This window comes from Arabidopsis thaliana, chromosome 5 (assembly GCF_000001735.4).
Source record: "Arabidopsis thaliana chromosome 5, partial sequence".
NCBI classification, from domain to species: domain Eukaryota; kingdom Viridiplantae; phylum Streptophyta; class Magnoliopsida; order Brassicales; family Brassicaceae; genus Arabidopsis; species Arabidopsis thaliana.
In genome coordinates this window covers 9,202,498-9,228,943 of record NC_003076.8, presented here as the reverse complement: position 1 = coordinate 9,228,943, position 26,446 = coordinate 9,202,498, and the positions used below count along the sequence as shown (strand labels likewise).

The window sequence follows — 26,446 nt, the reverse complement described above, 5'->3', positions numbered from 1 at the left end:
GTTCATATCCACGTACGTAGACGGATAAACCTTGCATTCCAATATCCAGAGGTTTGAGCTATCATCACTCAATTATCTCTCATTGACCATCATTCATCTTCATTCACCATCGTTCATGACCACCTGATCAAAACTTGGTCAATTTCAGCAACAACTTATTTATATATATATCATCAACCTAATATATAACAGATTACAACTTCATCAACTTACTTGCTTTGCTCGTAATTGCTACAACTCTACTATAATTAATTAGTTATACCAATCAAGCCCATAACATACTTATATGACAATCCATTCACATAGTCTTGAGTTGGCAGCTCATAACTTTTCAAATGAACTCATAATAACTTATTTGGTAATTGATTTTAAAATCTAATAAACACAAATGGGTATATAACCAATCTTAAAAGTAAAGGTAATTCAACACAAATATATAGTAAATATGCATTTCCTCACTTGTTTGTTGCCACTTATTTTTGAGTTAGAATCTTGTTAAACTTGATACATATATAATATCAACCGGTACTAATGCGAAATGCTTAAAATAGAGGTGGTAAAAGTGGTAGAAATAAGAAATGTTAGAAGTGGAATGAAACATATATTGGTTGATGAACTTTCGAGATAAATATGGTTAACTTAATGAGAGTAATGAATTATAGTGGTCAAATTAAAGCGTTCAAAACGTTGTACATTGAAAATTGTAGATCAGGGCATGACCCTTACTCCAACGGGCAACGGTCGCATAAATAGAATGTGGCTACAAAAAAAAACATTCAATACTTTTTTCTTTTGGGTTATGTTTGAATTTGGCTACAAAACAAATTATGTAAAGTAAATTATAAGTTTATTTCTGACTCCAGATAAGTCGATTTTTAACACTTCACGTCCTCAACATTTTTTATAAAATTTAAAACCCGGAGAGTTTTATTTTCATTGATAACAAAACAGAAAAGAGAAAACTCGGAAAAACCGAAGTAACGACTACATCACAAACATTAACGTTGTCTTATTACAAACATCTCTTTCTTCATAAGGTTGTTTGAACTATGGTAAAGAAGTAGAGATCTTTAAGCGGATACAATGTTCGTCACCGAGACCGTAAGCATTTCAACTTCAATGATAATGGAATCATTCACCACATATCCTTTCGATGCATCTTTTACATCTGATAACGGTATAGTGTTCACTCCCAAACCTAATCCGCTTGGAATCAGGTACCAATATGCAGCTGCAAAGAAAAAACAGAGCAGCATAAACAAATTTACTTTAGCTATTCCTAGTTTCATTCATTGTTGTTTTTTTCTCCTGGAGATAAACTTTTATTCTTAGGTTAGTTTTCTTACTATATGTTGTTACGTGGTTGCTGCTTCGTTGATTCTTTAACCGCAGATTAGTCGCTGCATAAGTGGTTGTAACAACTGCGTTTGCCTTAAAGCCTTGAGCATATAGGAAGATTGGGACTAAGCCTCCTTTCGGGTTTAATCCTAATTTCCTGATTATACAATAATACTGTGAAAGTCACATAACAGTAACAAGCTTTTAAGATTAATTTGGACTTTGGTCTAAAATATCCGGTTACGAAAATGACTAACCAGTATCGGTCTCCAACAAGAAACTCGTTAGACTGATAGACTTTATCTTCCAAGGTAGAGAAATGAAGTATCTTCCAAGTGAAAACATTGTCTGGAGGGTTTGATATGAATGTGACTTTCTCTTTTTGTTGGGCTGGTTTAACGATGTAGATCTCAGCACCAAATGTACCAGTGTCCTGCTCACGGTACCCATCGTTCCCGTCGTAGAATGTTGATTGAGGAATAAGTTGTCCGTAACCCAACTCTTTTGTCGCATTGTTGTATCGTTTCACTGTACCATCTACAATCCACAATTATGCAAAAAAAAAAAAGGCAAATCACAATCAACTATCGGTTCATTTACTAATGAGACTAGTATTTGAAGTCTACTTTCTTAAAATAGCAATGGCTAGAATATGACATCATAACATATAGAGCTAGAATATGACATCATATCTAGCACGAGGTTAAAGCCTGGGCTCTATCTGTTATGATGTCATACTTATCGTGGAGAAATAGACCGTTTTCCGCTAGAATATATATATGGATCTAATAAAAATCCATTCACAGTTTAAAGTACCTGTAACAATCAAATATTTGTTTAGCTTTCCATTGTAGACAAAGAGTTTGAGATCAACATTCACTTCCCATCCTACTGGAAGAGATTCTGTCTCTACGATCTTCGCGTAAAGTGAAACATGATCTTTTCCACCGTCCTTTTCATTACCATTCACGTACAAAACCAATCTCCTGATTTATTTATTTGCATCATAATTAGCTCAAAAGATATAATTAACAAAAAAAAAATGGGATAGAGTGTAAGATATACTAAGATCTTTACCATTTGTAACCAACAGCCTCAAAAACAGAGGATTCATAGGGTTCAGGTCTCGTCCTAATTATTGAGAAGCTGGTTATCGAAAGAATCTTATCCGATGGTCGGTCATCCCTCCACACTCTTGTCACTCCTATCAATAAAAAGAGTTCAAGAAAATGGTTATCACAGTTTTAAGTTTTAACCAATAAAATCTAAAGAAAGAAAATAAGTGTACGTACCATTCGTGAACTGTGAGAACTGTTGTATTCTATTCCTCTGCCTTCTGTGGCCTAATATTAGCAAAACTATTAGTTTTATTCATTTTTACAAACTAGTTTTGTAGTAAAAATAAAAACATATCGATAGAAAAAGTGCTTAAAAAGAAACCTGTTTAATGAGGAGCTCAGCGGAAGAGGAAGTGATGAAGAGAAAAGCGAGAGATATGAAACCTATACTCCATTTTTGAGTGTCCATTTTTTGAGATCTGGTTTTGTTTTGTTTTGGTAACGCTTTCCATTTATATAAACAGAGACACTTTTGATTACTTATTGATCGAGTTTAGTAACAAATATAAAATACCGAACGTGGACTCCTCGTGGAAGCAATAATAATACATGTACACATTCAATTTCACTGTTTTTGTTTGACTTTGAATGTGTAAAGTATCAAATTTGATTTGGTTGTATTGTCTATTTTATGCATCTTCCAAGTACGTCTATTATAAAACAATATTTCTGTGGATTTGTGAGCGATCTCAAAGTACACAAAATATTATTGCTGTTAACGACTCGGTGTCAGTATATCACCAACACCGAAATGTAGATAAATCAAAATTTATAGGTCTGAGCGTTTAGGTATTGTAAGGATTTTTTAGTTTTCTGATTAAGATTTCTACCATAACTCAAAATATATCAGATCAAATTCTGGTTCTATTCAGATTTTTGTATTCGAAGTTTGGATAATCTAAAAAAATTATTTGCTTGAATTTTTTAATATAATTTGATAGATATAATAAAAATTGTTTTTTAAAATTGTTTATTTTAAGTGTTTTAGTTATATTGATTGGTATTTTAATTATTTTGATTAAAAAATAATTGATATAGATTTATAATTATAGTTAAGATTCGGTTAAAACTACGTATAATTATTTAAACTATGTAAAATAATTCGAATTACTCGAAAATCCCGGTTAAAAGTTATACTATTAAAAGTATTTTAATTAATCAATAGTATCCATAAAACCAGGTAAAAAGAGTTAATATCTTAGGAATATTCAGATTTTTTCGAGTATATATTCGGAATCTGTTTTAAATCCGGGCTTTTTGGATATTCGAAGTTCCGGTTCTAAAATCCGTTCGAATACTTTTAAAATTCGGATTAGAATTCTAATCAAAAAAATTAATCTGAATTCGGTTAGGATGTTCAGGTCCGAATTTTATTTCAGCTCTAGATACAAGAGCAAAAGGCAGGGACAGAACCACTAAGAACAAAAGTGGATCACTTAATACCTTTTTTTTTTTTTTTTTTTTGGACAAAGGATCACTTAATACCTTGACTCCATTTTTCAGTATCCATTTTTTGAGATCCGTTTTGGTTTGCTTTGGTAATAAAATACTGAAAGTAGACTCGTCGTGGAACCAATAATAATACACACATATTCAATTTTACAGTATCAGATTTCCATTTTTTTTTTTGTTTAAAATTGAATGTATATCAGATTTCGATTTGGTTATAATTGTTTATTTTATGCTTTTTCCAAGTACGTGTACCAAACCATGCATGTCTAGCTATTGACTAATGACTACTGTTATATAAAACAATATTTCTGTGGATTAGTGAGAGTTCTCGAAGTACACGAGATATTATCGCAGTAGTGGATTGATAAAATATAACTAAATAGTTCAGATATTTTAGTTATTTTAGATATTTTAAAGATTTTAATATTTTAGATTTATAATCATGTTTTGAGTTTGGTTAAAACTACCTAAATAATTGAAACTATTTATCCGATTACTCGAAAAATCCGGTAAAAATATTTAAAATTTGTTTAAAAGTATCATAATTAACCAAAAATATCGGTAATAAAACTATCAAAACAATTTAAAATACTAAAGATTGAACATGTTAGGATTTTTTTGGGTAAATTCGAATCAGAATTATATTGGACACTCAGAATTTCAAGTTTCTAGATCCCATTCAGATAGTTTTAATATACGAAATCGAATTAATATCGAATATTTTGAGCCGGGTTTAGTTTGGATCTTCGAGTCAGACTATTTTTCCAGCCCTAGATACAAGAACAAAGCTCGTGTTCAATTTGAAGGCTTTTGAATATATACTAGATTTTAACCCGCGGTGTACCGCATAATTATATTTTTTAAAAATAAAAATTAATTTGTTTTGTAGATTAAAAATAAATATGATTTAATGTTTTGTATTTTCTAAACGTACAACTCTTATATCTATATATTTTTTAGTGTATAATTACTATGTTTAATTTTTACTGTTTAAAAATATAGGAACAATAAGTTAAAATCTAAATTATAACTAAATATTTAAGTTCTAATTATATTTGTTTTGTTAATATTGTTTGTTTGTTTTAGTATTTAGATAATATAATTTTATTTTTAATGATATATCTAGGATTTCATCCGTCGTATACCGTCTCGTATTACTATTGATCCAAATCTGTCCTACCATCTAATCCTGTTTAGTGAAATTAAACATATCTAATGTATTTCACTTGTGGTATACCATCTCATAATACTATCGACCCAAACCCCTTATATCATCTAACTCCGTTTAGTGAAATTAAACATTATTTTTGTTATTTTTGTTTAAATAATATTTTAATTTAAAAGATATATAATTCAACACAATTTAAAAGTTTTCTTTCAAATGGTTATTTAATTGTTATAAAGTTCATATATTATGATATTCTAAATCCGTCCTACCATCTAATCCCATTTCATAAAATTAAATATTATTTTTAATTTTTGTTTTAATAATACTTTTATTAAAAGATTTATAATTTAAATTAATTTAAAAGTTTTCTTTCAATGGTTATTTAATTTTTATAGATTTACATATTATAAATATACTATAACGTTTTTTCTGTGAAATATTCTAATTTTTTTTAATAAACTTTAAATAACTACATTATTTATCTTTTAATAAAGTATAATATTAATAGTGTCCTAAGATTTTTTTTGACGTATTAAGAATTGATGGAGATATATATCAGATAAGAAAATGCTAGTAGTTAGGAATATTAATTTATTAATAATAATTAATGCCAAATGGTATTTCTTGTAAATAAGTTTCAACTTGAGGATTTATTTGTAAAAATGTATATATATAGATGAGAAAGGTTTAAAACATGGGTAAAGGAAAGTTTTCAAAGATATTTTTGATATATTAAAAAGATGATAATTGGGAGAGATGATAGTTGGTTTTGGTTTTGAATTTTTAAGAATTTTTTAGAGAGATAACTTTCACATGTGTCTATATGTGATTGGCTTTGAGTTTTTTTTTGTCTATTATTTGAAATTTAATAAAAATTAAAAATATATATTCAAGTAATATATTTGTGAGATTTTGATAGTATCAATTGAGTAGATTGGTCTATATAATTTTATCTATATACTAGATGAATTCTCACGGTACGCGTGGGTTTGTTTTGAAAATTGTTTAGATAAAAATATGTTAATTATGTTTGTCGCTAATTTATGTTTATTTTTTGTTTGTTATTTTATACTTAGTAAAATTAGACTCATCTTATGTACTTACATTTTAGATTCATTTTTGACTCTAAATATCAATTTCTATATATTTTCATGTATAATCTGATTATTTTTATATCCAAGATTATAAAATTTGTTCATTATCATGAACATACAACAAGAATATAAGATATTTTGATTTCAAGAGTTTTCGTATGAAAAAAAAAAGGAAGCAAAAATTAAAGAGTTATTTTAGTAACACTTTTTAGATTTTATGCTATTGCATATAGCCATATAAGACAAATTGATTTGTTTTTAATTTCGTAGTATGTCTAACGTCTCAAAAGTCTATTACTTGAAAATGTTGAATGTCAATGTTACGAACTTACCTAAAGATACAAAAATGAAAAGACAAAATTTCATATGATAAGATATGAACGAGAATGTAATAATAATAAAAAATCAAGGTAAAATAACACAAATAAATATTTAGTCATTATAGAGTGATGACCATTGACCATTAAATTTTTACAAAATAGAAAATAATAAAAGTAAAATAAAAGTAGTAATTGATATATTTAAATAAATAATTTTATAATTTTATTTTTTATTTTGAAAAAAATCATTTAAGAAATAAATTAATGGAGGATTTAACACAATATGAGACTTTGATTTTCTCTCAATTAATTTTACTGATTTTTAATTTAATCAATGTTAAAAGACACATGTCATTTTCTTGTGTGATGATGTGTCACCCATATGAAGAGAGTTGGTCAACTTTCACATATATGATTTTTGTTTTTTTTAGTGTCCATTAAATGACAAATTTTAAGTCAAAATCTACTTAAATTTACTTTTTATTTTTGTCAGCTGTGTTTCTAGTTTTAAATCGGTTAAATAGACTTGGTCCAAAAGACGCTCAGGATGTTACTACCACAGTTCAACACTTTTTCCTAAGATGTTCACCCTAGATGAAGAGAAACTAATAGATTTTGGGCCCTTAAAGCATAAACAGTTAAACTAGTTAAAGCATAATCTATGTAATCTATAATAAACAGAAAACAAAACCAACAAAATATAGATTACAACACAAACTTTATCAACTTCTTCTTATTACAAACTTTATTCATAAGGTTGTTTGATTGCTGACAAAGAATTAGAGATCTCTAAGCAGAAACAATGTTGGTCACAAAGACCTTAACAAGTTCAGCTTCAAAGATAATGGCATCATTCACCAAATATCCTTTTGATGAATTTTTTAAATCTTCTAACAATATGATAGTGTTCCCTATCCATACCAGTACCGTTTCCAATCGCACACCAAGCTTCGCCTAAAAAAAAGGAACAAACCAAACTAGTTATTTTGTCTCTTGGAGATTAACATTTTACTTTATATTGTTCCTTGGTTTTTTTACTATATAGTATTTGGTTGGAGCTTCGTTGTTTCTTTAAACGCAAATTAACCACTCCCAAGTGTTTGTAACAACTGTGTTTGCCTTATAGCCTTGAAGGCTTGAACATAAAGAAAGATTGAAAGTGCACGTGGTCTTCCTCCTTGATACCCTTTCGGGTTAAATCCTAATCTCCTGATTATAGATTAACTAAAAACTGTTATTAACAGAAATATGTTTTCCTCCTTTAGGAAACATTTTGAGCAACAGGTTTTGATATAATTTGATGAGGAAGTGCCAACCAGTATCGGTCTCCAACGAGAAATTCGTCAGAGTATCAAAACTTATCTTCCAAGGTGGAGAAACGAAGTATTTTTCAAGTGAATACATTAGCCAATACATTTATATAAATAGACTGGTTCGGGTTATAAATGAGTTTGAGATCAACATTGACTTCCCAACCTCTTGGAAAAGATTCGGTCGTTTTGATTACCATTCACAAATAGCATAAATATCCTAATTTTTGTTTCCAATTAAAATAAACTCAAAAATTATGAAAAAGTTTTTGAAAAAAGTGTAAGAGTGTAAGATCTTTACCATTTGTAACCAGCAGCGTCAAAAGCAGAGGATTCATAGGGTTCATATTGAAGATGCAGAGTCAATCAATCAGCTGATGGCGATCAGAGCATTGATAAATTTCAGGAAGCTGCATCGAGTTTCATCAGACGCTTGATTTGCGGACATGGATGCGAGAGCAAACGTGGTAAGCTAAGGCGAATGATGTGGAGAGCCAAAGATGGAAGCTGACTTGGCGTGGTGTCAAAGACAAGAAATATCAAGAAGATATGGAAGATATCATCTCGAAGATTTAGGAAGGAATAAGCTTGAAGAAAACAAAAAAGATTCCTTAAAACGAGATTTTCGGAGATCGTAGGTTTAAGATTATGGAGAGTAAGTATAAGTACTCTAGGGTTTAGTGTGAGGCGCTTCGTGCACTCTAGAATATTTCGATACGATTGAAATCTTCAGAGCATTGCAAAAGCTTGAAGGTGAGTGTGTAATTCTCTTAGTCTTCACGTGACAGTGATAAGAAACAGATAAGAGAATTAGGCTTAGATATTCTTACTCGGTTTTGATCTCTTGGGTAGAATAGATCAAGTAATCTCCGACATAACATTTGTAAACAGTTTGTTATCAATAAGAATATACTTATAAGCAATTCTCTGTGTTGTGTTGATCTCTATACCCTTTACATATTTGCCCTTAATCAAGGAGAAGCTGGTTATTGTCACTATCTTACTCGATGGTCGCTCTTCTCTCAGGACTCTTGTCAGTCCTATCAACGGAATTTTCCAGGAGAAACAAGAAATGAGTTTCAATATTTAACCAAGAAAATATTAAAAAAAATGATTTCATACAATAAATATACCAAGATTCGTACGACAAAAAAAAATATATACCAAGATTCGTTTTGAGTTCCTCTGCCCTCTGGGACCTAGAGAAATATATATCTTTTTTATCTTAAGAAAAAACTATTACAAAAGTATTCAAAAGTTTTTCTTGAGATATTTTTTTCTTTTTAACATTTCAATTTTTTTTAATTTTGTTTTTTGAAAAAAACAAACAATTAAAATTCCTTAATTTAGAGACAATGTTAAAAACTGAATAAGAAACAATAAAGAAATTCTAAAGTGAGTGACAGATTAATTGGTTGATAACAGTTAATCTGTTTCAGCTTCTTTCTTATTTTCATTCAATTTTATTTTAGGGTACGACAGCGTCTTTTGGCACATTGTTAAAAACTACTTTTAGTAAAAAGCTAATCGATTGAAAATGTGATTAAGAAAAAAAAAAATGAATAATAGAAAGACCTGTTTAATAGAGACACGAGTTATCTATTAAACGAGTTTAGTTACTACTATATAATACTGAAAGTGGATTCACGGTGGAAAAATTATGAATATTTATGCACATTCATTATTATAACTTTTATTTGACTTGGAATGTGTCAACTATCAGATTAGACGTGAGCAGCGTAATATTCAAAATGTGATTTAAATGTTAAGCAAAACGTCTTAGGTAGTATCTGGTGTTGTTACATTTGATGCGACCTAATTCCGGTTGATTGCTCGAGTAATTATTATCTTATAGACTTAACTGTAAAATAGTACATACAGAGTAGATCACATAAATCAATGATATTCTAAAGATTTGCGAGAGTCGTTTTTACCTAAACGGACAAATTAAATGTTTGTTAGTTTTTATGCTTAAAATTAAAATTATGAAAGAAACTAAACGATTAAAATTATATGATAAAACACATTAAACCACAAAATAATTCAAAGATTGATGATTAACGAAACTATGAAATAAAAAATTCAACAACCAAACACCGCTTTCGAACATGAACACAATATTAGATTACTCCTCTTTCAAGAAATTAGTCATTAAAATTGACTACTTAATTACTAAACTTTCATTTGTAATATTAGTCAAATTCGCATTATCAAACAAATTTGTTAAACTAACAATATGTGTTCTAATATTAAATTTCATTGGCTAAAAATATATTGCTCAATTCAGTTCGTGAATTCCTAAAAATAGTTAATTTTTAATAATAATCAAATCATCAAACCAATTTAGAACTCTAAAACTCAATTGAAGAGACTACTCCCACTAAAAAAAAACATTATGTACGACTATATGGGGACCAATATTATTTTTTCAACACACAAAACACTTTTTCCACTATCATCCTAGTCTGTAACGGGTTGATATCTAGTGTTTTTGGGTGTTTTAAAACCTCTTTTTCTCTTAGTTTTTGTTGCTTTGCATTCATATTTTGGCATATAGTATTGCATTTGCATTTGGTTTTCTTAGGTACATGAGTGGAGTTTAAAGTTTTGGAAGTAAAATGGAGCAAATGGAGCAAACAAATGAGCTACAAGAATGCAAAGTGGCCAAAGAGGAGAAGCTAGTAGGACAATCTACCAAACTGGTCGATTGGTCAGGAGCAGAGCTACGGAGGAATACGAATCTACCAAACTGGTCGATTGGGTGGTCGATTGGTCCGGACCAGAGCTACGGAAGAATATGAATCTACCAAAGTGGTCGATTGCGTGGTCTACTGGTCAAGGATTAATGTTGCGGACGATATTGAATCTACCAAGTGATCTATTGCTTGGTCGATTGCCTTCCTTAACAGGGTCAAAACCCGGTTTGTTCCGGGTTGATCCGGTTTATTTTCTCATTACTAGAAATACTCTTAACCTAGTTTTAGAGAAAAAGAGCTTTTGTTTAGGGATCAAAACTTCTCTTGAAGGTTCTTTATCTTAGGTTTTTGTATGAATGTTGAGTTCTTAAGTTTCTATATCAAGTATTTCTTTTAAATTTCTCATCTATTCTCTAATGATTATGGCTTTACAAAGATCAAACCAATTCCTTTGTATGATCATGATCATGAGTGAGTAGTCTCCTAGAGTTCTTTGGTTAGGGTAGATTAGGATGGTTTAGATGTTGGGTTATGGATTTTAGGGCTAGATTACTTAAGATTCTTACTTATTGGTTGCTTTTAAGGCTAGATCAACCTTGATCATGTTGATTTGATGCCCGGAAGATGTTCGATGAAATTCCCGAACCAAAATCTTTAAGTGCTTTTCATACTTTACCTTTGGAAATTGTTGATTAGGGTGATTAGTGGCTAGATAGACTTGTTATTTATGCTTATTGATCATTTGATTGCCTTTGGAAATTGTTGATGATTGATTGATTAGTAAAAGGATTAATATCATGGAAATGTATTAGTCTTGTTTAGTGTTCCATGGCCTAAGGATCATTGCTTGTTAGAAGTTGTTTGTTGCTCCATAATCCATCTCTTTATCATTTCTAATCGATTACCTTAACCTGAGAATTCGTCTTTAGTTATCACTAAGTAATTTGTTAATTTCCCGCTTTGTTTACTTTCGAAACTTGTTAGTCTTTTGTTTCTTGCTTTCTTTTATCTTGTTTTGCATTGTTTGCTTGATAATGCATTGTTACTAAGATTAGGAACACTCAAAGTCACCTTATTAGCTTAGATTAAGCAATTGTGTGTATTCTTGGTGAGTTGATTAATTGCAAATTGTGGTTCGATAATTAATTGATAGAAATGCTACATCAATTTGGCGCCGTTGCCGGTTTGCAATAGTTATTAGCCATTAGGATTTCATATTTGCTTGAGACTAAGCCTTTTACTTTAGTTACTAATCCTTTATACTTGATCTTTGCTCTTGTCTTAAAGGTGTATGAACCTACGAAGTTACGGCCGAGCAAACTTAGTAGAAGAGATTAACGACATTCGCCGGTTTGAAAGAGAAAACGCTAGAGCAAGAAGAAAAAGAGAACGACTTGAACACCTTGCTCGGTTAGGCGTCATGAATGAACCCGAAGTTGGGGGCCATAATGGAAATGGCCAAGCTAATGGGGGTGGTCATATGCCACAACATCAACCAAGAGCTCATCAACCAATTGGAGCCTTTGATGAGCCAAACATCCGCGGAAATAGAAACGGTATTCAAGCTCCTCCGGTTGAGAACAACAACTTTGAGATTAAATCAAGCCTCATCAACATGGTTCAAAGCTCTAAGTTTCATTGTTTATCAATGGAGGACCCTTTGGATCATCTAGACCAATTTGATATGTTGTGTAGCACGGTGAAAATCAATGGGATCTCGGAAGATGCATTCAAACTTAGACTCTTCCCATTTTCTCTTGGAGACCGAGCTCGTATTTGGGAGAAGAATCTACCTCAAGGCTCCATCACCTCTTGGACCAATGCAAAAGAGCATTCCTCTTAAAGTTTTTCTCCACAACAAGAACGGCAAGGTTGAGAAATGAGATATCTAGCTTCACTCAAAGGAGTAATAAAAGTTTTTGTGAAGCTTGGGAAAGGTTCAAAGGATACAAAATGCAATGTCCTCATCATGGTTTCTCTAAAGAGTCTATACTAAGTACCTTGTATAGAGGAGTTCTCCCTAAATTTCGCATGTTGTTGGACACGGCAAGCAATGCAAACTTCTTGGGCCAAGATATTGATGATGGTTTGTCTTTGGTAGAGAATCTAGCTCAAAGTGATGGTAATTATGGTGAAGATTATGACCGCACTCCAAGAGAAAGTAATGAGATGAGTAATCTACACCGCAAAGAGATCAAAGCTTTGAATGAAAAGATAGATAAGATGATTCTTGCTAATCAAAAACCGATCCATTTTGTATCCGAGAGTGATGTCTACCAAGGGTATCAAGAACACATGGAAGGTTGTGTAGAGCGACAAGAGGAGGTCAACTATGCTATTGGACAAGGCTACAACAAATTCAACCTCAACTATAGGAATCATCCCAACCTTTCATATAGGAGCAATAATGTGGAGAACCCACAAGATCAAAGCTACCCACCCTTAAAGCCTCCCGGTTTCACACAACAACCCAACTATCAACCTCAACCCCAAAGGAACTTCCAACCAAAACCTCAAGCCTACCACCACAATCAACACCAAGGGAGTTCATCGAATCCTCCACCTCAAGCGGATACAAACGCTCTTCTTAGACAAATTCTAGAAGGGCAAGGAAGAGGAGCAATCGATCTTGCCACACAAATGAAAGGAATGCACACCAAGGTTGATGACATTTATGGTGAGCTCAATGCCAAAATAGAGCGTTTGAATGTCCATGTTTATAGCCCATCCTCATCCACTTCCAAGCATCCAATGGGAACTTTAAAGGGTAAATCTGAAACTAATCATAAGGAGTTTTGCAATGCTATCTTCATAAACGATTTTGATATGGTTGAAAATATGAGCTATACACAATCAAGAGAGGATGGTAGAATTGATGAGAATGAAAAGGCAATAGAAGAGATCTCTAAACTTCTATATGGTTCTAATGTTGAGAACTTAATGGTTGCTAGTGATGAGAAGGCCAAGAAGAGTACGAATGGGAATGATATGATAACCAAGAGTGTTGAAAAGAAAGAGGCATCAAGAGTTGAGCCTCTTCCTTATGAGCCTCTACTTCCGTTTCCCGGGCGAGTTCTTACCAAAGCTAAAAAGAAAGTTTTCTCAAGTTTTAAAGCCAACATGAGTAGAGTTGGAGCGCCTTTGCCTTGTGTGGAAAACTTGTCTCAAATTCCTCTTCACTTTAAGTTCATTCAAGCCATTCTAGAAAATCGAGAGAAAGTGGAAGAGATCATGAGAGCCTTTGATTCACCAATCACACCACAAACGGAACCAAAATCTATTATCAAGCTTGAAGATCCGGGTAAATTCACCATACCTTGCTCACTTGGTGATTTACAACTTGATGATGCCTTATGTGATTCGGGTGCAAGCGTGAATGTGATGTCACTTGAGATGGTAAAGAGTCTAGGGGTTAAAGATATGAACCACCACACCTCCTCCATCATGTTTGGAGATGCTTCTTCAACAACTCCTCTTGGTTTGATTGAAGACTATCCACTCAAAGTTGGTGATTGCATAGTCCCAACGGATTTCATGATAGTGGAGATGAAAGACACCCACAAGGTTCCTCTCATTCTAGGAACTCCATTTCTCAACACCGTGGGAGCCAACATCGACTTCCCAAACAAGAGAGTTACTCTTCTCCACGTGAATGGTAATGTCTCATATCCAATCAAGCCTTTCTCTACAAAGTTTTGTGGAACAATCACTAATGAAGAAGTGAAAACAAAGAAAGAGCCTAAAAGTTTGAAGGATCAACTTGAGATCAAAGTTGTGAATGCGAAGAATAGAGAGGATTTCACGGTTGATGAGAAAATCTTGGATGGTGAATGTCTACACTTTTTGTTTGATGCGCAAGAAGAAAGTACTAAAAAGAAGGAGTTGGGTAAAGCTAAGATGGTTCTTGAGAAGAACAAGAGGATGATGAAAAGAACCCACCCTCCCACCCTTGACAATTCACCAAATCCTACCTCTTCTATGACTCTAACACTTTTGAGGTATAATGATGGAATTTTAGAGTATAGAGTCAAGTGCAAGGGTCGATCCAACCCTTTTTCATCGGTTAAAGCGATTCTCACACCGGAGTTCAAAGAAAAAGGTTCAAAAAGTGTTGAAGAATTGATGAAAGAGGTCCTCACACTTGCATTCAAGGGCTCTACAAGGAGTTTCACAACTCCTCCTATCACTTCACTCCCTAAGGTTCACAACTAGGGCCAAGGTATGGTCCTATCTATCCTTTGTATATACTATTTTCTTTCATTTTCTCTTTGTTTTTCGTTAGTCTTTTTTCCGGAATTATCTTTACACCGAGACGGTGTGAAATAAGTTTGGGGGAGAGACTAACCATCTAATGTTGTGTTATGTTTTGATTTTCTTTCTTTGAGTCTTGCATTGTCAATAACTATGTTTTGAGAAAAATAAAAAAAAAATCTGAAAATTTTGAAAAATCCAAAAAAAATCATGTAGGTTTGCATATTAATTTTCTCTTTTAGGATTGAGTCTAGTAGCATCTAGTGTACATTTGCATTTGCATAGGGGATAATGATTTAATTACCTTGTAGAAATTCAAGCTTAGGATTGAGCTTAAAGCCCTTGATCACAGTTAATCGTTGCTTGATCATCTTGGAAAAAATGGAAAACCCATGCTTAGACTTTTGCGTTTCTCGAAAGCAATTTCTACTTGTGTGAAGCTTACATGACTTTTGAAATATCTCTATGAATTTGGACTTAATTTGATATTGATTTCTCGCTTATGGATCCTAAATGTATTCTCATGGTAGTCTAACAGACTCATTCGGGTTATCTTATTCGTTTAGCCAATCTTTTGTTAACCCGAATGGCCATTCTCACCTTTAAAATGGTTTTCCCTACCCTTAACCTTAAAACCTTTCTTTCAAGCCTATGTACTATTTGTGAGTGAGGCCTCTTGTATGAAAATGCTATAGATTTTGAAATCTTCAAAGTATTGAGAACGACAAGGTTTTAGCTCTTGTTTTTAGCTAGCTTTTGGAACATCTTTGGACTAGCTACTAGGTTGGGAATGAAAGATTTAAGTGGTTAGATTGAATACTTGGGATTGGGTTTGGAAAAAAGAAAAGAAAAAAGAATGAATGAAAAGAAATGTGTGATCAATGGTTTTATAGGAGTCTCTAGGGAATAAGTTATAAATAAGAAAGCTCTAAATCTCTAAGTGTAAAGAGAAAGTTTAATATCAAGCTAGTTCCCCAAAGAAAAGAAACTTGCAAAGCTATAAGTATTTGGGAACAAAGATAAACTTAGAAAAGAAATAGAAAAGAACAAAGTGTCAAAAGAAGAAGTCTTCCCTAGGTGACTAGCAAGAAAGGATTGATCTTGAGGATTGTGGTTCAAAAAGACCAAAGTGTCTATTGATTGGGGTTGAAAAGAAGAAGAAAAGAGTTTGCAAGAAGGGTAGAAATAGGAGTTTACATCTAAGACGGGTAGAACAACAAGAGCTAGACTTTGTATGCATAAATTGTTCTTGGTCTTAGATGGATTTCATGATTGTCTAGCATTACTATTTTTTTTAGAGAAACCCACCAAAATGTAAATCTTTTGAAACCACCTCCAAAAGCCTTCACCAAGACCGATTGAGAATGATTTATCTTCCATTTGCGAGACCGCGCCAAACACTTAAATGAATGTTAAAGAGATGTTTCAACTTGATTGTGAGTCTTTGCTAATAGTTGGAGATTTGAAATTGAGCTATGCACTAAGAAGAGTATGGAGAAGTACGAAAGAGTATGATGATTGATTCAAGCAAATTTGAACTATCTTTAAGGACTTTGAGTTGAATCCTTCGTTTGATATTTTGTGGCTATGAATCCCCACCTTCAAACCTCTTTCTTTTCTATCTCTTAGTTCTTGCTTGAGGACTAGCAAGAAATAAGTTTGGGGGAGTTGATATCTAGTGTTTTTGGGTGTTTTAAAACCTCTTTTTCTCTTAGTTTTTGTTGCTTTGCATTCATATTTTGGCATATAGTATTGCATTTGCATTTGCATTTGGTTTTCTTAGGTACATGAGTGGAGTTTAAAGTTTTGGAAGTAAAATGGAGCAAATGGAGCAAACAAATGAGCTACAAGAATGCAAAGTGGCCAAAGAGGAGAAGCTAGTAGGACAATCTACCAAACTGGTCGATTGCGTGGTCGATTGGTCAGGACCAGAGCTACGGAGGAATACGAATCTACCAAACTGGTCGATTGGGTGGTCGATTGGTCCGGACCAGAGCTACGGAGGAATATGAATCTACCAAAGTGGTCGATTGCGTGGTCTACTGGTCAAGGATTAATGTTGTGGACGATATTGAATCTACCAAGTGATCTATTGCTTGGTCGATTGCCTTCCTTAACCGGGTCAAAACCCGGTTTGTTCTAGGTTGATCCGGTTTATTTCCTGTTACTAGAAATACTCTTAACCTAGTTTTAGAGAAAAAAGAGCTTTTGTTTAGGGATCAAAACTTCTCTTGAAGGTTCTTTATCTTAGGTTTTTGTATGAATGTTGAGTTCTTAAGTTTCTATATCAAGTATTTCTTTTAAATTTCTCATCTATTCTCTAATGATTATGGCTTTACAAAGATCAAACCAATTCCTTTGTATGATCATGATCATGAGTGAGTAGTCTCCTAGAGTTCTTTGGTTAGGGTAGATTAGGATGGTTTAGATGTTGGGTTATGGATTTTAGGGCTAGATTACTTAAGATTCTTACTTATTGATTGCTTTTAAGGCTAGATCAACTTTGATCATGTTGATTTAGACACTAGGAATTTCATGCCCGGAAGGTGTTCGATGAAATTCCCGAACCAAAATCTTTAAGTGCTTTTCATACCTTACCTTTGGAAATTGTTGATTAGGGTTATTAGTGGCTAGATAGACTTGTTATTTATGCTTATTGATCATTTGATTGCCTTTGGAAATTGTTGATGATTGATTGATTAGTAAAAGGATTAATATCATGGAAATGTATTAGTCTTGTTTAGTGTTCTATGGCCTAAGGATCATTGCTTGTTAGAAGTTGTTTGTTGCTCTAGAATCCATCTATTTATCATTTCTAATCGATTACCTTAACCCGAGAATTCGTCTTTAGTGATAACTAAGTAATTTGTTAATTTCCCGCTTTGTTTACTTTCGAAACTTGTTAGTCTTTTGTTTCTTGCTTTCTTTTATCTTGTTTTGCATTTTTTGCTTGATAATGCATTGTTACTAAGATTAGGAACACTCAAAGTCACCTTATTAGCTTAGATTAAGCAATTATGTGTATTCTTGGTGAGTTGATTAATTGCAAATTGTGGTTCGATAATTAATTGATAGAAATGCTACATCACGGGTCACGTAACTCGGACTCTTGAATTAGTCCCAAATTCGTCTCAAATTTAGGATTAGCAAATATCGTCATAAAAATGTCACTAAGTAAACTTCGTTGCTTTTCAGTTGTAAATATACGACATCAATTTTCTATCCCAAATTAGTCGCTTCTATATGAAAAAAATTAGGGGTCAGAAAATGGTCGTACATTAGCGACTATTTTGAAACCATTGTATTAGTAGTCTTCAAGTAGTCCTAAATAAACCGTTTTGCAACTTATATGGGAGTCGCAAATTGTGTGTTTTTTTGGCCATTCCGCATTCAACATGACCGATCTTGGCCATCTTCATCACTAGTCAGCATCATACGATTTCGATTTTCACATATTTAGTATCTTTTAAATTTTTGTTCAATTCTTATCTTCTTTTGGCTTCTGTTTGAATTCGGTTACAAAAATGAAATTATGTAAATTAAATTATTAGTTTCTTTCTGACTCCAAATAAGTCGAATTTATTCATATAACTAACACTCCATACTCCCCAACATATTTCAAACAATTTAAACCGGTAAGAGTTTTATTTTCATTGAAATAAAAAAACTCAGAAGAACAGAAATAATAACTTCACAATTCACAAACATTAACGTTTTCTTATTACAAACTCATCAAATTAAACATCTTTTTATTCATAAGGTTGATTGATCGTAGACAAAGAAGTGCAGATATTTAAGCGGAGACGATGTTGGTTATAGAGACCTTAACCATTTCAGCTTCAAAGATAATGGCATCATTCACCAAATATCCTTTTGATGCATCGTTTAAATCAGCTAACAGTATGATATTGTTCACTCCCACACCATAACCGCTTCCAATCGGGTACCAAGCTGCAGCTGCAAATAAACCACAAACAAAATACCAATTCACATCAGCTGTTAGTTTCATTCAATGATGATTTTCTCTCCTAGAGATAAACTTTTTTTTTTGGTTATTTTTCTTACAATATATTTGTCTATGGTTAGTACTTCGTTGATTCTTTAACCGCAGATTAACCGCTCCCCAAGTGTTTGTAGCAACTGCATTTGCCTTATGGCCTTGAGCAAATAGGAAGATTGGAAGTGCATGTGGTCTTCCTCCTCCATCCCCTTTCGGGTTAAATCCTAGTCTCCTAATTATACATTAACCAAAAATGTTAGTAGACTACATAATTCACATAACAGTTGCAAATTTTGAGATTAATTTGGTTATTAAAATTACTAACCAGTATCGGTCTTCAACGAGAAAATCATCGGAGTAATAGAATTTATCTTCCAAGGTAGAGAAACGAAGTATCTTCCAAGTGAAAACATTGTTTGGAGGGTTTGATATGAATGTAACTTTCTCTTGTTGTTGAGCCGGTTTAACAATAAAGATCTCAGCACCAAAAGAACCAGTGTCCTGGTCAAGGTAACCTTCGTTCGCGTTGTAGAATGTTGATCGAGGAATCAATTGTCCGAAACCCCATTCTTTTTTCGCATTGTTATATCGCTTCACTAAGCCATCTACAATCCACAATTATGCAAAAAAAAAGAAAACTCTAAATCACAATCAACTTGGTTCATGTAATAATGAAACTAATGTTTGAAATCTACAAATGCCAAGTAAAAATAGCAGTGGCTAGAATTATTATTGAAATCTACACATTTTAAAGTACCTGTAACAGTCAAATATTTGTGTAGCTTCCCATTATGGACAAAGAGTTTGAGATCAACATTCACTTCCCAACCTAATGGAAGAGAGTTTGTCTCTTCGATCCTTGCGTAAAGGGAAATATGATCATTTCCACCGTCGTTTTTATTACCATTCACGTACAAAACCAATCTCCTGATTATATTTTCCCAATTACGTTATCAAAAAAAATAGAATTAATTATTTTATAAAAAAAGTTGATAAAGTGTAAGATCTTTACCATTTGTAACCAGCAGCCTCAAAAACAGAGGATTCATAGGGTTCTCCTCTGCCTTTAATCACTGAGAAGCTTGTTATTGTCACTATCTTACTCGATGGTCGCTCTTCTCTCAACTCTCTTGTCACTCCTATCAACACAAAAAATGTTCCAAGAAAATAAAGAAATTGGTTTCTGTTTTTAACCAAGAAATTCCAAAGAGAGACGATTTCAGACAACACAACTACACAAGTGTACCAAGATTCTCCTCGAGACTGTAAGAACTGTTGTACTCTATTCCTCTGCCCTTTGTGACCTATATATTGTAGTTTCATTGTTAAAACCTACTTTTAGTAAAAAGCCAATCCATTGAAAAAGAGCTTTAAGATCAAAAATACCTGTTGAATGATGAACTCAGCTGAAGAGGAAGTGATGAAGAGAAAAGCGAGAGATATGAAACCTATACTCCATTTTTGATTATTCATATTTTGAGATATGGTTTTGTTTGGGAAGAGTGTACATTTATATAGACAGAGAGACATTTAAGGGTACTTGTTTGATCGAGCAACTTGAGTTCAGTTATTTTATAAAATACTGAAAGTGGATTAGTCGTCGGGAAAACAATATTATCTTTTTTTTGTTCTTTTTTTCTTTTTTAAACAATATTATCTTACACATTCATTTTATCGTTTTTGTTTGACTGAGAATGTGTAAAGCATCATATTGTACTTTTATTCCTTTTGTCAAGTAACCTGTGTATTACTATATCTATGAATTTGTGGAAGTTTTGGAAGTGGTGGGTGGCAAGTGTTCAAAATATGATTGAATCTTTTTAGCAAAAACAAGATCTTACTTATTGCAATGAACTACTCAGTGTCAACGGTATATCACTATCATCGAAGAATTCATGATTATCCAAATTTTATATTAGACACGAGAGAAGCAACGCCCACATTCAATTCGAAGCTTTTGCGTCCACTGGAGAGAAGTAGATGTTAAATTATATGGTAGACTATGGATGGACTTATGGACATTACGAAACCCACGTCTGTACAGAAAATGTGTTTTTGTTTAAAATAAATATTTTTTATTTAGGAAGGTGAGATAAATAGAAAAATGTAAAGGTGTGGTTTCGTTAGTCTACTCTGTCTTTTTTTTTTTTTTTTAATGGTTCTCCACCAATTAGTCATCAACTGTGTTTTAGTTTTAGGCTAGGAGTTTAACTATATATAAAAAAAAAATCTAGGTTACGAAAGGATAATGCGGAACCCATAATTGTATAGGGTTCTCTGCTACCTTTAATCACTGAGAAATTTGTTATTGTCCTCGTCGCTCCTCTCTCAACACTCTTCAAACTCCAATCAACAAAATAAAAAGTACAAGAAAATCTAAAGACTGGCTATTTCAGATAACACAAGTGTGCCAAGATTTGCCATGAGACTTTAAGAACAGTTGTACTCTGCTCATCTGCCCTTATAACCTTGTTCGTTTTCCATTGTTAAAAAAAATCTACTAATATATCTATCAAAAAAATACATTAAAAAAGGGTTTGTTGGAAATATAGTTACTTTTGGAAACATAATTATGTAACTAGTAACACTACTATTTACAATTTGCAAAATAGACAATTTTACTCTTTGTTTTGTATACTAAGATTCTTTTTTTTTTTTTTTTTTCAAACCAATAGTTGTTTTCACTAAATTTTAGGAGCCTCAGAAAGAGGAATTACAACCAACATGAAGAAAACTACATAAAACACAACAACAGAAGCCAAAACAGACCATATAACAATGGTTAAAGGATAGATAGATATGCAACAGAAGTCATAAGAATAACATAAGGCAAAACGAACAATAAGAACGATCTGGCTAGATTCTTGGAAGACTGTATCCAACGTAACACAAGAGGTTACAAGAACTGCATCAAATGCAGAGAAGAACATCAATCGGGAGGAAGATCCTTGCAATACCGACGACTCTTGGACATCCAAACCACTCCACTGAGGAGGGAACTTTGGGAAGATAACTAGCTCCGATAAGAAGCTACTAGGGTACCAAATACCCGATAAAACCAGATTCATCAGGCGAGGTGTATTAATTAGTTTCTTTTCAAACTGCCACCAAGAAAGAGAAACAAAACAAACAGCACAAAAGGCCAGATTGAGTTCAAAGAGACTGCATACTGCAGCATTAAATCGCACCACTACGAAATTTTGAATGAGGGGTAAAACCAGAAACAAAGACATACACCATCTTACAGAAGTAACAAACCGTTGTCGTGTCTGGGCCATGGAACGAGTAGGAGAGGCTCTCTGAGTTGAGGTAGGAGGGGCAGCGTGGACATCAAAGGTTATGGCCTGTGAAACATATCCACTTGAAACGAGAGGATATCCCAAGATCTGGGAATAGGCTAGTTTCCATGGACTGCATAGAGCAGTAAAGAACCGCAAAGACACGGAACGGGTACAGATCTGATAGAAGGGACTGCACACAGCAGTAAAGAATCGCAAAAAAACGAAAGGAGTAACACCATAGGAAGAAACGGTAGAACATAGATCTAGATCTAGACTCGATGAAGGTGGAAAGAGAGAAGAAGTAGAAGGTGGATCGGGTATGAAGGTTTGGGCGAAGATGGAGGGAGGATCAGGCGGGTCAGGGGGTTCTGGCAAGGGAGGGTCCTCGCCGGCGGCCACGAAGGCCATAGCAAGAAGAAGCTTAGGTTTCCTCGGGAGTCGGGTCTGGGAGCTTTTTTTTTTTTTTTGATAAAGTTTTTTGTGTTGTTTTGTATACTAAGAGTCATACAACACATTTAGTATACAAATGTACATAATATACATATTTTATTCATATATTCATAGCTAATGTATACTAAATAAGTTGTACGAATAAAAATGTATCAATTTGTATACATCTTAACAATTAATGAGATGTATGAATAAAAATGTTTTTGAATTTATTAGACACTACATATCAAATTATAGAAAAAAAAACATAGGCTTTTGTATATAAATAGAAAATTTGAAAAATATTATACTATTAAGTAGTTTAATAATTAAACATGAGGGGAAATGAAAAAAAAAAAAGATTAAAAAAGGGATTCATGACCTATTTTGCAAATTATAAATAATAATGTTACTAGTTTTATAAATATGTTGGAATTTGTTTTTGCAACATATTTCAAAAAAAAGTTACATGTTGAATGAGAAACTCAGCTGAAGTGATGAACAGAAAAGCGAGAGATATGTATATGTATATGTATATGTATATGTTTTTACACAAATCATTTTTTCTTGTTTTTGTTTGACTTTGGATGTTATTGTTATTTTAATGCTTTTTGCAAGTTCCCATTTCTATTATTAAACAATATTTTTATAGATTTGTGGGAGAGACCTCGAGGTAGTGGGTGGCAAGTTTTCGAAATATGATTATATTATTAGGCAAAACGTTGTACACGAGATATTACAATATATTAAAAAGGTGGGGGAAACGATATTATTTTTGTTTCGACTTAGAATGAGTCTATTATTTAACAATATTTCGATGGATTTTTGGGAGTAATGGGTGGCATAAAACTATTTTTTTTCCTTTGAACACCGGTGGGTTGCAGAACATGATTATATTTTTAAGCAAAACATTGTACACGATATATTACTACAATGATCGATTTAGTGTCAATGGTAATATCACTGTCACCGATAACCAAACTTTTATCCAAAGTCCAAACACAAGACAATTTGGGAAAGGTAGATTGTCTTTTATCCAGGCACAAGACAATATCACTATCCAGATAATCAAACTTTGATAATACCCTTCTTAATGATAAACTTTGATAATACCCTTCTTTGGCGAAAAACATTTTCCTTTAAAAGTTTACAGGAAACATGTATATATATACTAGATAAAACTCTCCTAAATAGGCGGATTTGACAAATAAATAGAATTTTTAATAATTTTTGAATTCTTTTAGTAATTCATACTTATTCATTTTATCTAAATATTTTTAAATTATATTTCATTTTTATACATATTATTTTACAATGAAATTAACCTATTTATTTTATTAAAATAAACTGGATTTTTAGTCTATAGACTCCATCTTAAAATAAAAGCTAAAATACTAATTACACTCACTCCATATTATTGTTTTATATTTAAATTTTAAATAGTAAACCACACAAATTTTTTCAATATTTAATATTTTAACGCTTATATCAATTTATCCAATCTATCTAGATTTATCCTTAAATCATGTAAGTTATTATCTTTTGTTTACAAAATTACTACTACTATGTGACTTAAACTTTGAACATTATTAACTTGTACTAAAGGTCTTACTCAAACATGATTGTACTTAATTCTAACATCGTTGATACTATTGATTCTTTCTATTATAAATTTATCTATGCATCTCAACATTTTATGTATTTTGCTGACATCTATATTTTAGAGTTATCTAATAATAATATATATTTAAACAAGTTCCTGTTTCAAAAATTTGTTATATTTTATTATATTGTTTTAAAATTAATAAAAAATGTTTTACATGTCTCAAAATCTAAGATCGATAAATTGACACATAGGACAATCGTATGAGTTACTAACTTAGGTTTTATAAATGTATCTTATTTAAAATTTCAAATTGTTTAGTTTCCTTATAATTATAGGTTTTTATAATGATCTTATTTACATATCCATTTTTTTTTATTTCCTTATAATTATAATTTTATTGTTTTAAGATTATTTCAAGAAATTTTCTTCTAACACGTGTCACAATCTAAGATCGATCAAATCAACAAGTGGCATAATCTTCTGAGTTAGTAACTTTGAAAATCATACTTTATATAATAAGATATATACTACAAGAAAATATCCTAATTTTAACCTATGATTTTTTGACGAAACCTGAACTAATAGGAAATTTGTAAGAAAATTTTGAAAAAGGTTAGGAAATATCCTACCTTTTTGCAACATAAATGTTAGTAAGAAATATGGTACGAGATTGAAAGCAATTCAAAATTTTCCGTTATTCGGGTAGGAATTTTTTAGAAAATAATCCTACCATGTTCTTTGTAAATGTTTCATATGAAAAGTTGGATCAATTATGAGATTGGCACAAAAAACTCTATGCCTTTGTGAATTTAGGAACATCTCAAATTACTCACCAAATTAGGTACTTATACATTCTAATCTTTTACAACTTCACCCCTCAAAGCTTCCGCTAAATTATTTGATTTCTAGTTTATTTCTTTTCTTCCTCTACTGTTGAAGCATCTTCTAAATTTTTCCCCATTTTAGAGCCACCTACCTGACTAGTGTCGTTGCCCATATACCCGACCATTCACTCACTCGTTTCTATATTTGGAGATTTCTCTCCAACTAATCTGATCAGGTACAATTATTTTCTTCCGCCGATGCTTTTCTCGCCAAAGTTGCGCCGTTTAACGCCGTCTGATTCGCTGCTTTTCTCGCGCTTAACACCGTCTGCTCTGCCTCTGCAATTGATACAGCGAACAAGAGAAAATGATAATTTCTCATGATTCATTGTAACAAGATTCATCTTGGCTCCGGTCCTCTCCTCTCCTCTTAGGTTTGTTCTCTATTCCCTAATTGCTTGGGTTCCCTAATTACAATCCTTAGTGTATATATTTTTGAAAATGCTTACCTCCATAGAACACATGTCGTCTAAGTCACTTTCTCCTGGGGTTCCCTGTTTTCCAATTCTTAGGGTTTATATTTGAAATTCTCAAAACCTCCATACTGTAACAAGATTTACAGTTTATTCACATTTGATGCTCTCTTTTACACTTATGTCTACCAATGTCATTGTCTTCACAAAGCTTCTCTCACGCCGTTCCTCAACAAAACATCTCACGCGAAAACAAAGATGCCTCTTTCAAGGGTAATTTAGTCTTTCCAGGTTGTTGAAAGTGCCCAATCTCATAAGCCCATTTGGATTATGCCTTATTTCAAATTTCTGCCCCAAAAAGTGCATCATCCTGTAATAGCCCCATGAATTTTTTTTATCATTTTCAATTGAAAAGTAATCTAAAGACTTGGCATAAGTAATTAGAAGAAAAATATCCTACCATTTTCCTTTAAAATTATATATATATATATATATATATATATATATAATCACTTATCATCATCCATCACCAAATCAATGTTCTCTGAGTTGATCTTTCTTTCTTCATAATTAGCTTCTATGTTTTATTTGTCCTTTCTTCGAATTCTCGGTGAATTCCCGATAGGGATTTACTTCACTTTACTTTTACTGTTTCAATGACGATTTCACATGTTACTCGGAGATAGGAGGATGTAAAATTGTCCATAACAATAAATTAAAACAAACAACTAATATGCTCTCTTTTTTACCGGGGGCACATGACCCATTGCTTCTAAGATATTTCCGTCCTTGGACCTTGGTATGAACTAGAGGGTTTAGTGTTTCCACTTTGGATTTGAAGTTGTCCTTTCCCTTTTGAATATATGTTCTTCTCTAGACCCTGTTAAAACATCACTCTGCGAAAGTCTTTATGCCTTAATCTGAGGAGGTGACTACACCAAACTACATTGGTTATACTCTAGCAACTTTCTATTAATATCTCAAAAACATTTCATCAACCACTAGAGCTCTTAAATCAGGGTTCTTTCTGTGATTTTCTAGCTGAAATAACTAATTATATCCATTCTTCCACATATATACACCAAA

At 32.4% G+C, this 26,446-nt stretch overlaps 4 protein-coding genes, 1 long non-coding RNA gene, 1 other non-coding gene and 2 pseudogenes across 11 annotated transcripts; 3 read left to right on the top strand and 5 right to left on the bottom strand.

The window, feature by feature from the left end:
- Positions 1 to 917: 917 nt before the first annotated feature.
- On the bottom strand, positions 918 to 2,865 carry AT5G26290 (TRAF-like family protein; the record flags this gene model as incomplete). The annotated part of the gene is made up of 7 exons (NM_001343971.1): positions 918 to 1,231; positions 1,347 to 1,495; positions 1,596 to 1,875; positions 2,155 to 2,324; positions 2,416 to 2,542; positions 2,631 to 2,667; positions 2,779 to 2,865. 7 exons carry the CDS (start codon positions 2,863 to 2,865, stop codon positions 1,071 to 1,073), a joined length of 1,011 nt encoding a protein of 336 aa, NP_001318656.1. The 3' UTR covers positions 918 to 1,070.
- A 4,420-nt stretch (positions 2,866 to 7,285) lies between these two features.
- Positions 7,286 to 8,887, bottom strand: AT5G26286 (annotated as a pseudogene). The gene has a single exon.
- A 2,913-nt stretch (positions 8,888 to 11,800) lies between these two features.
- Positions 11,801 to 14,708, top strand: AT5G26283 (annotated as a pseudogene; the record flags this gene model as incomplete). The annotated part of the gene is made up of 1 exon: positions 11,801 to 14,708.
- Positions 14,709 to 18,289: 3,581 nt separating this feature from the next.
- Positions 18,290 to 20,371, bottom strand: AT5G26280 (TRAF-like family protein). Of its 3 annotated transcripts, none has more exons than NM_001343970.1 (7): positions 20,134 to 20,371; positions 19,994 to 20,051; positions 19,760 to 19,886; positions 19,505 to 19,674; positions 19,073 to 19,352; positions 18,813 to 18,979; positions 18,290 to 18,704 (listed from the first exon to the last, which is right to left on the bottom strand). In NM_001343970.1, exons 1-7 carry the CDS (start codon positions 20,275 to 20,277, stop codon positions 18,541 to 18,543), a joined length of 1,110 nt encoding a protein of 369 aa, NP_001330230.1. In that variant the 5' UTR covers positions 20,278 to 20,371; the 3' UTR covers positions 18,290 to 18,540. The 3 variants fall into 3 exon arrangements, with proteins under 3 accessions (NP_001330230.1, NP_568484.1, NP_001078623.1); NM_122529.3 differs by having other exon boundaries at positions 18,294 to 18,704; positions 20,134 to 20,273; NM_001085154.1 differs by having other exon boundaries at positions 18,372 to 18,704; positions 19,505 to 19,605; positions 20,134 to 20,233.
- A 436-nt stretch (positions 20,372 to 20,807) lies between these two features.
- Positions 20,808 to 22,569, bottom strand: AT5G26270 (uncharacterized protein; the record flags this gene model as incomplete). 2 transcript variants are annotated; one of them, NM_001203472.1, is made up of 3 exons in its annotated part: positions 21,983 to 22,569; positions 21,386 to 21,848; positions 20,808 to 20,977 (listed from the first exon to the last, which is right to left on the bottom strand). In NM_001203472.1, exons 1-2 carry the CDS (start codon positions 22,434 to 22,436, stop codon positions 21,844 to 21,846), a joined length of 459 nt encoding a protein of 152 aa, NP_001190401.1. In that variant the 5' UTR covers positions 22,437 to 22,569. The 2 variants fall into 2 exon arrangements, with proteins under 2 accessions (NP_001190401.1, NP_197999.1); NM_122528.2 differs by lacking the exon at positions 20,808 to 20,977 and having other exon boundaries at positions 21,432 to 21,848; positions 21,936 to 22,487.
- On the top strand, positions 21,016 to 21,224 carry AT5G04225. The gene has a single exon (NR_142743.1). It is a non-coding gene; the product is annotated as an other RNA (long non-coding RNA).
- Positions 22,570 to 25,551: 2,982 nt separating the features above from the next.
- Positions 25,552 to 25,659, top strand: AT5G26262 (uncharacterized protein; the record flags this gene model as incomplete). The annotated part of the gene is made up of 1 exon (NM_001125807.1): positions 25,552 to 25,659. The coding sequence occupies one exon, from the start codon at positions 25,552 to 25,554 to the stop codon at positions 25,657 to 25,659; it is 108 nt and encodes a 35-aa protein (NP_001119279.1).
- Positions 25,660 to 25,879: 220 nt separating this feature from the next.
- Positions 25,880 to 26,246, bottom strand: AT5G00475. The gene is made up of 2 exons (NR_144157.1): positions 26,110 to 26,246; positions 25,880 to 26,008 (listed from the first exon to the last, which is right to left on the bottom strand). It is a non-coding gene; the product is annotated as an uncharacterized misc_RNA (transcript).
- Between the last annotated feature and the right edge of the window lie 200 nt (positions 26,247 to 26,446).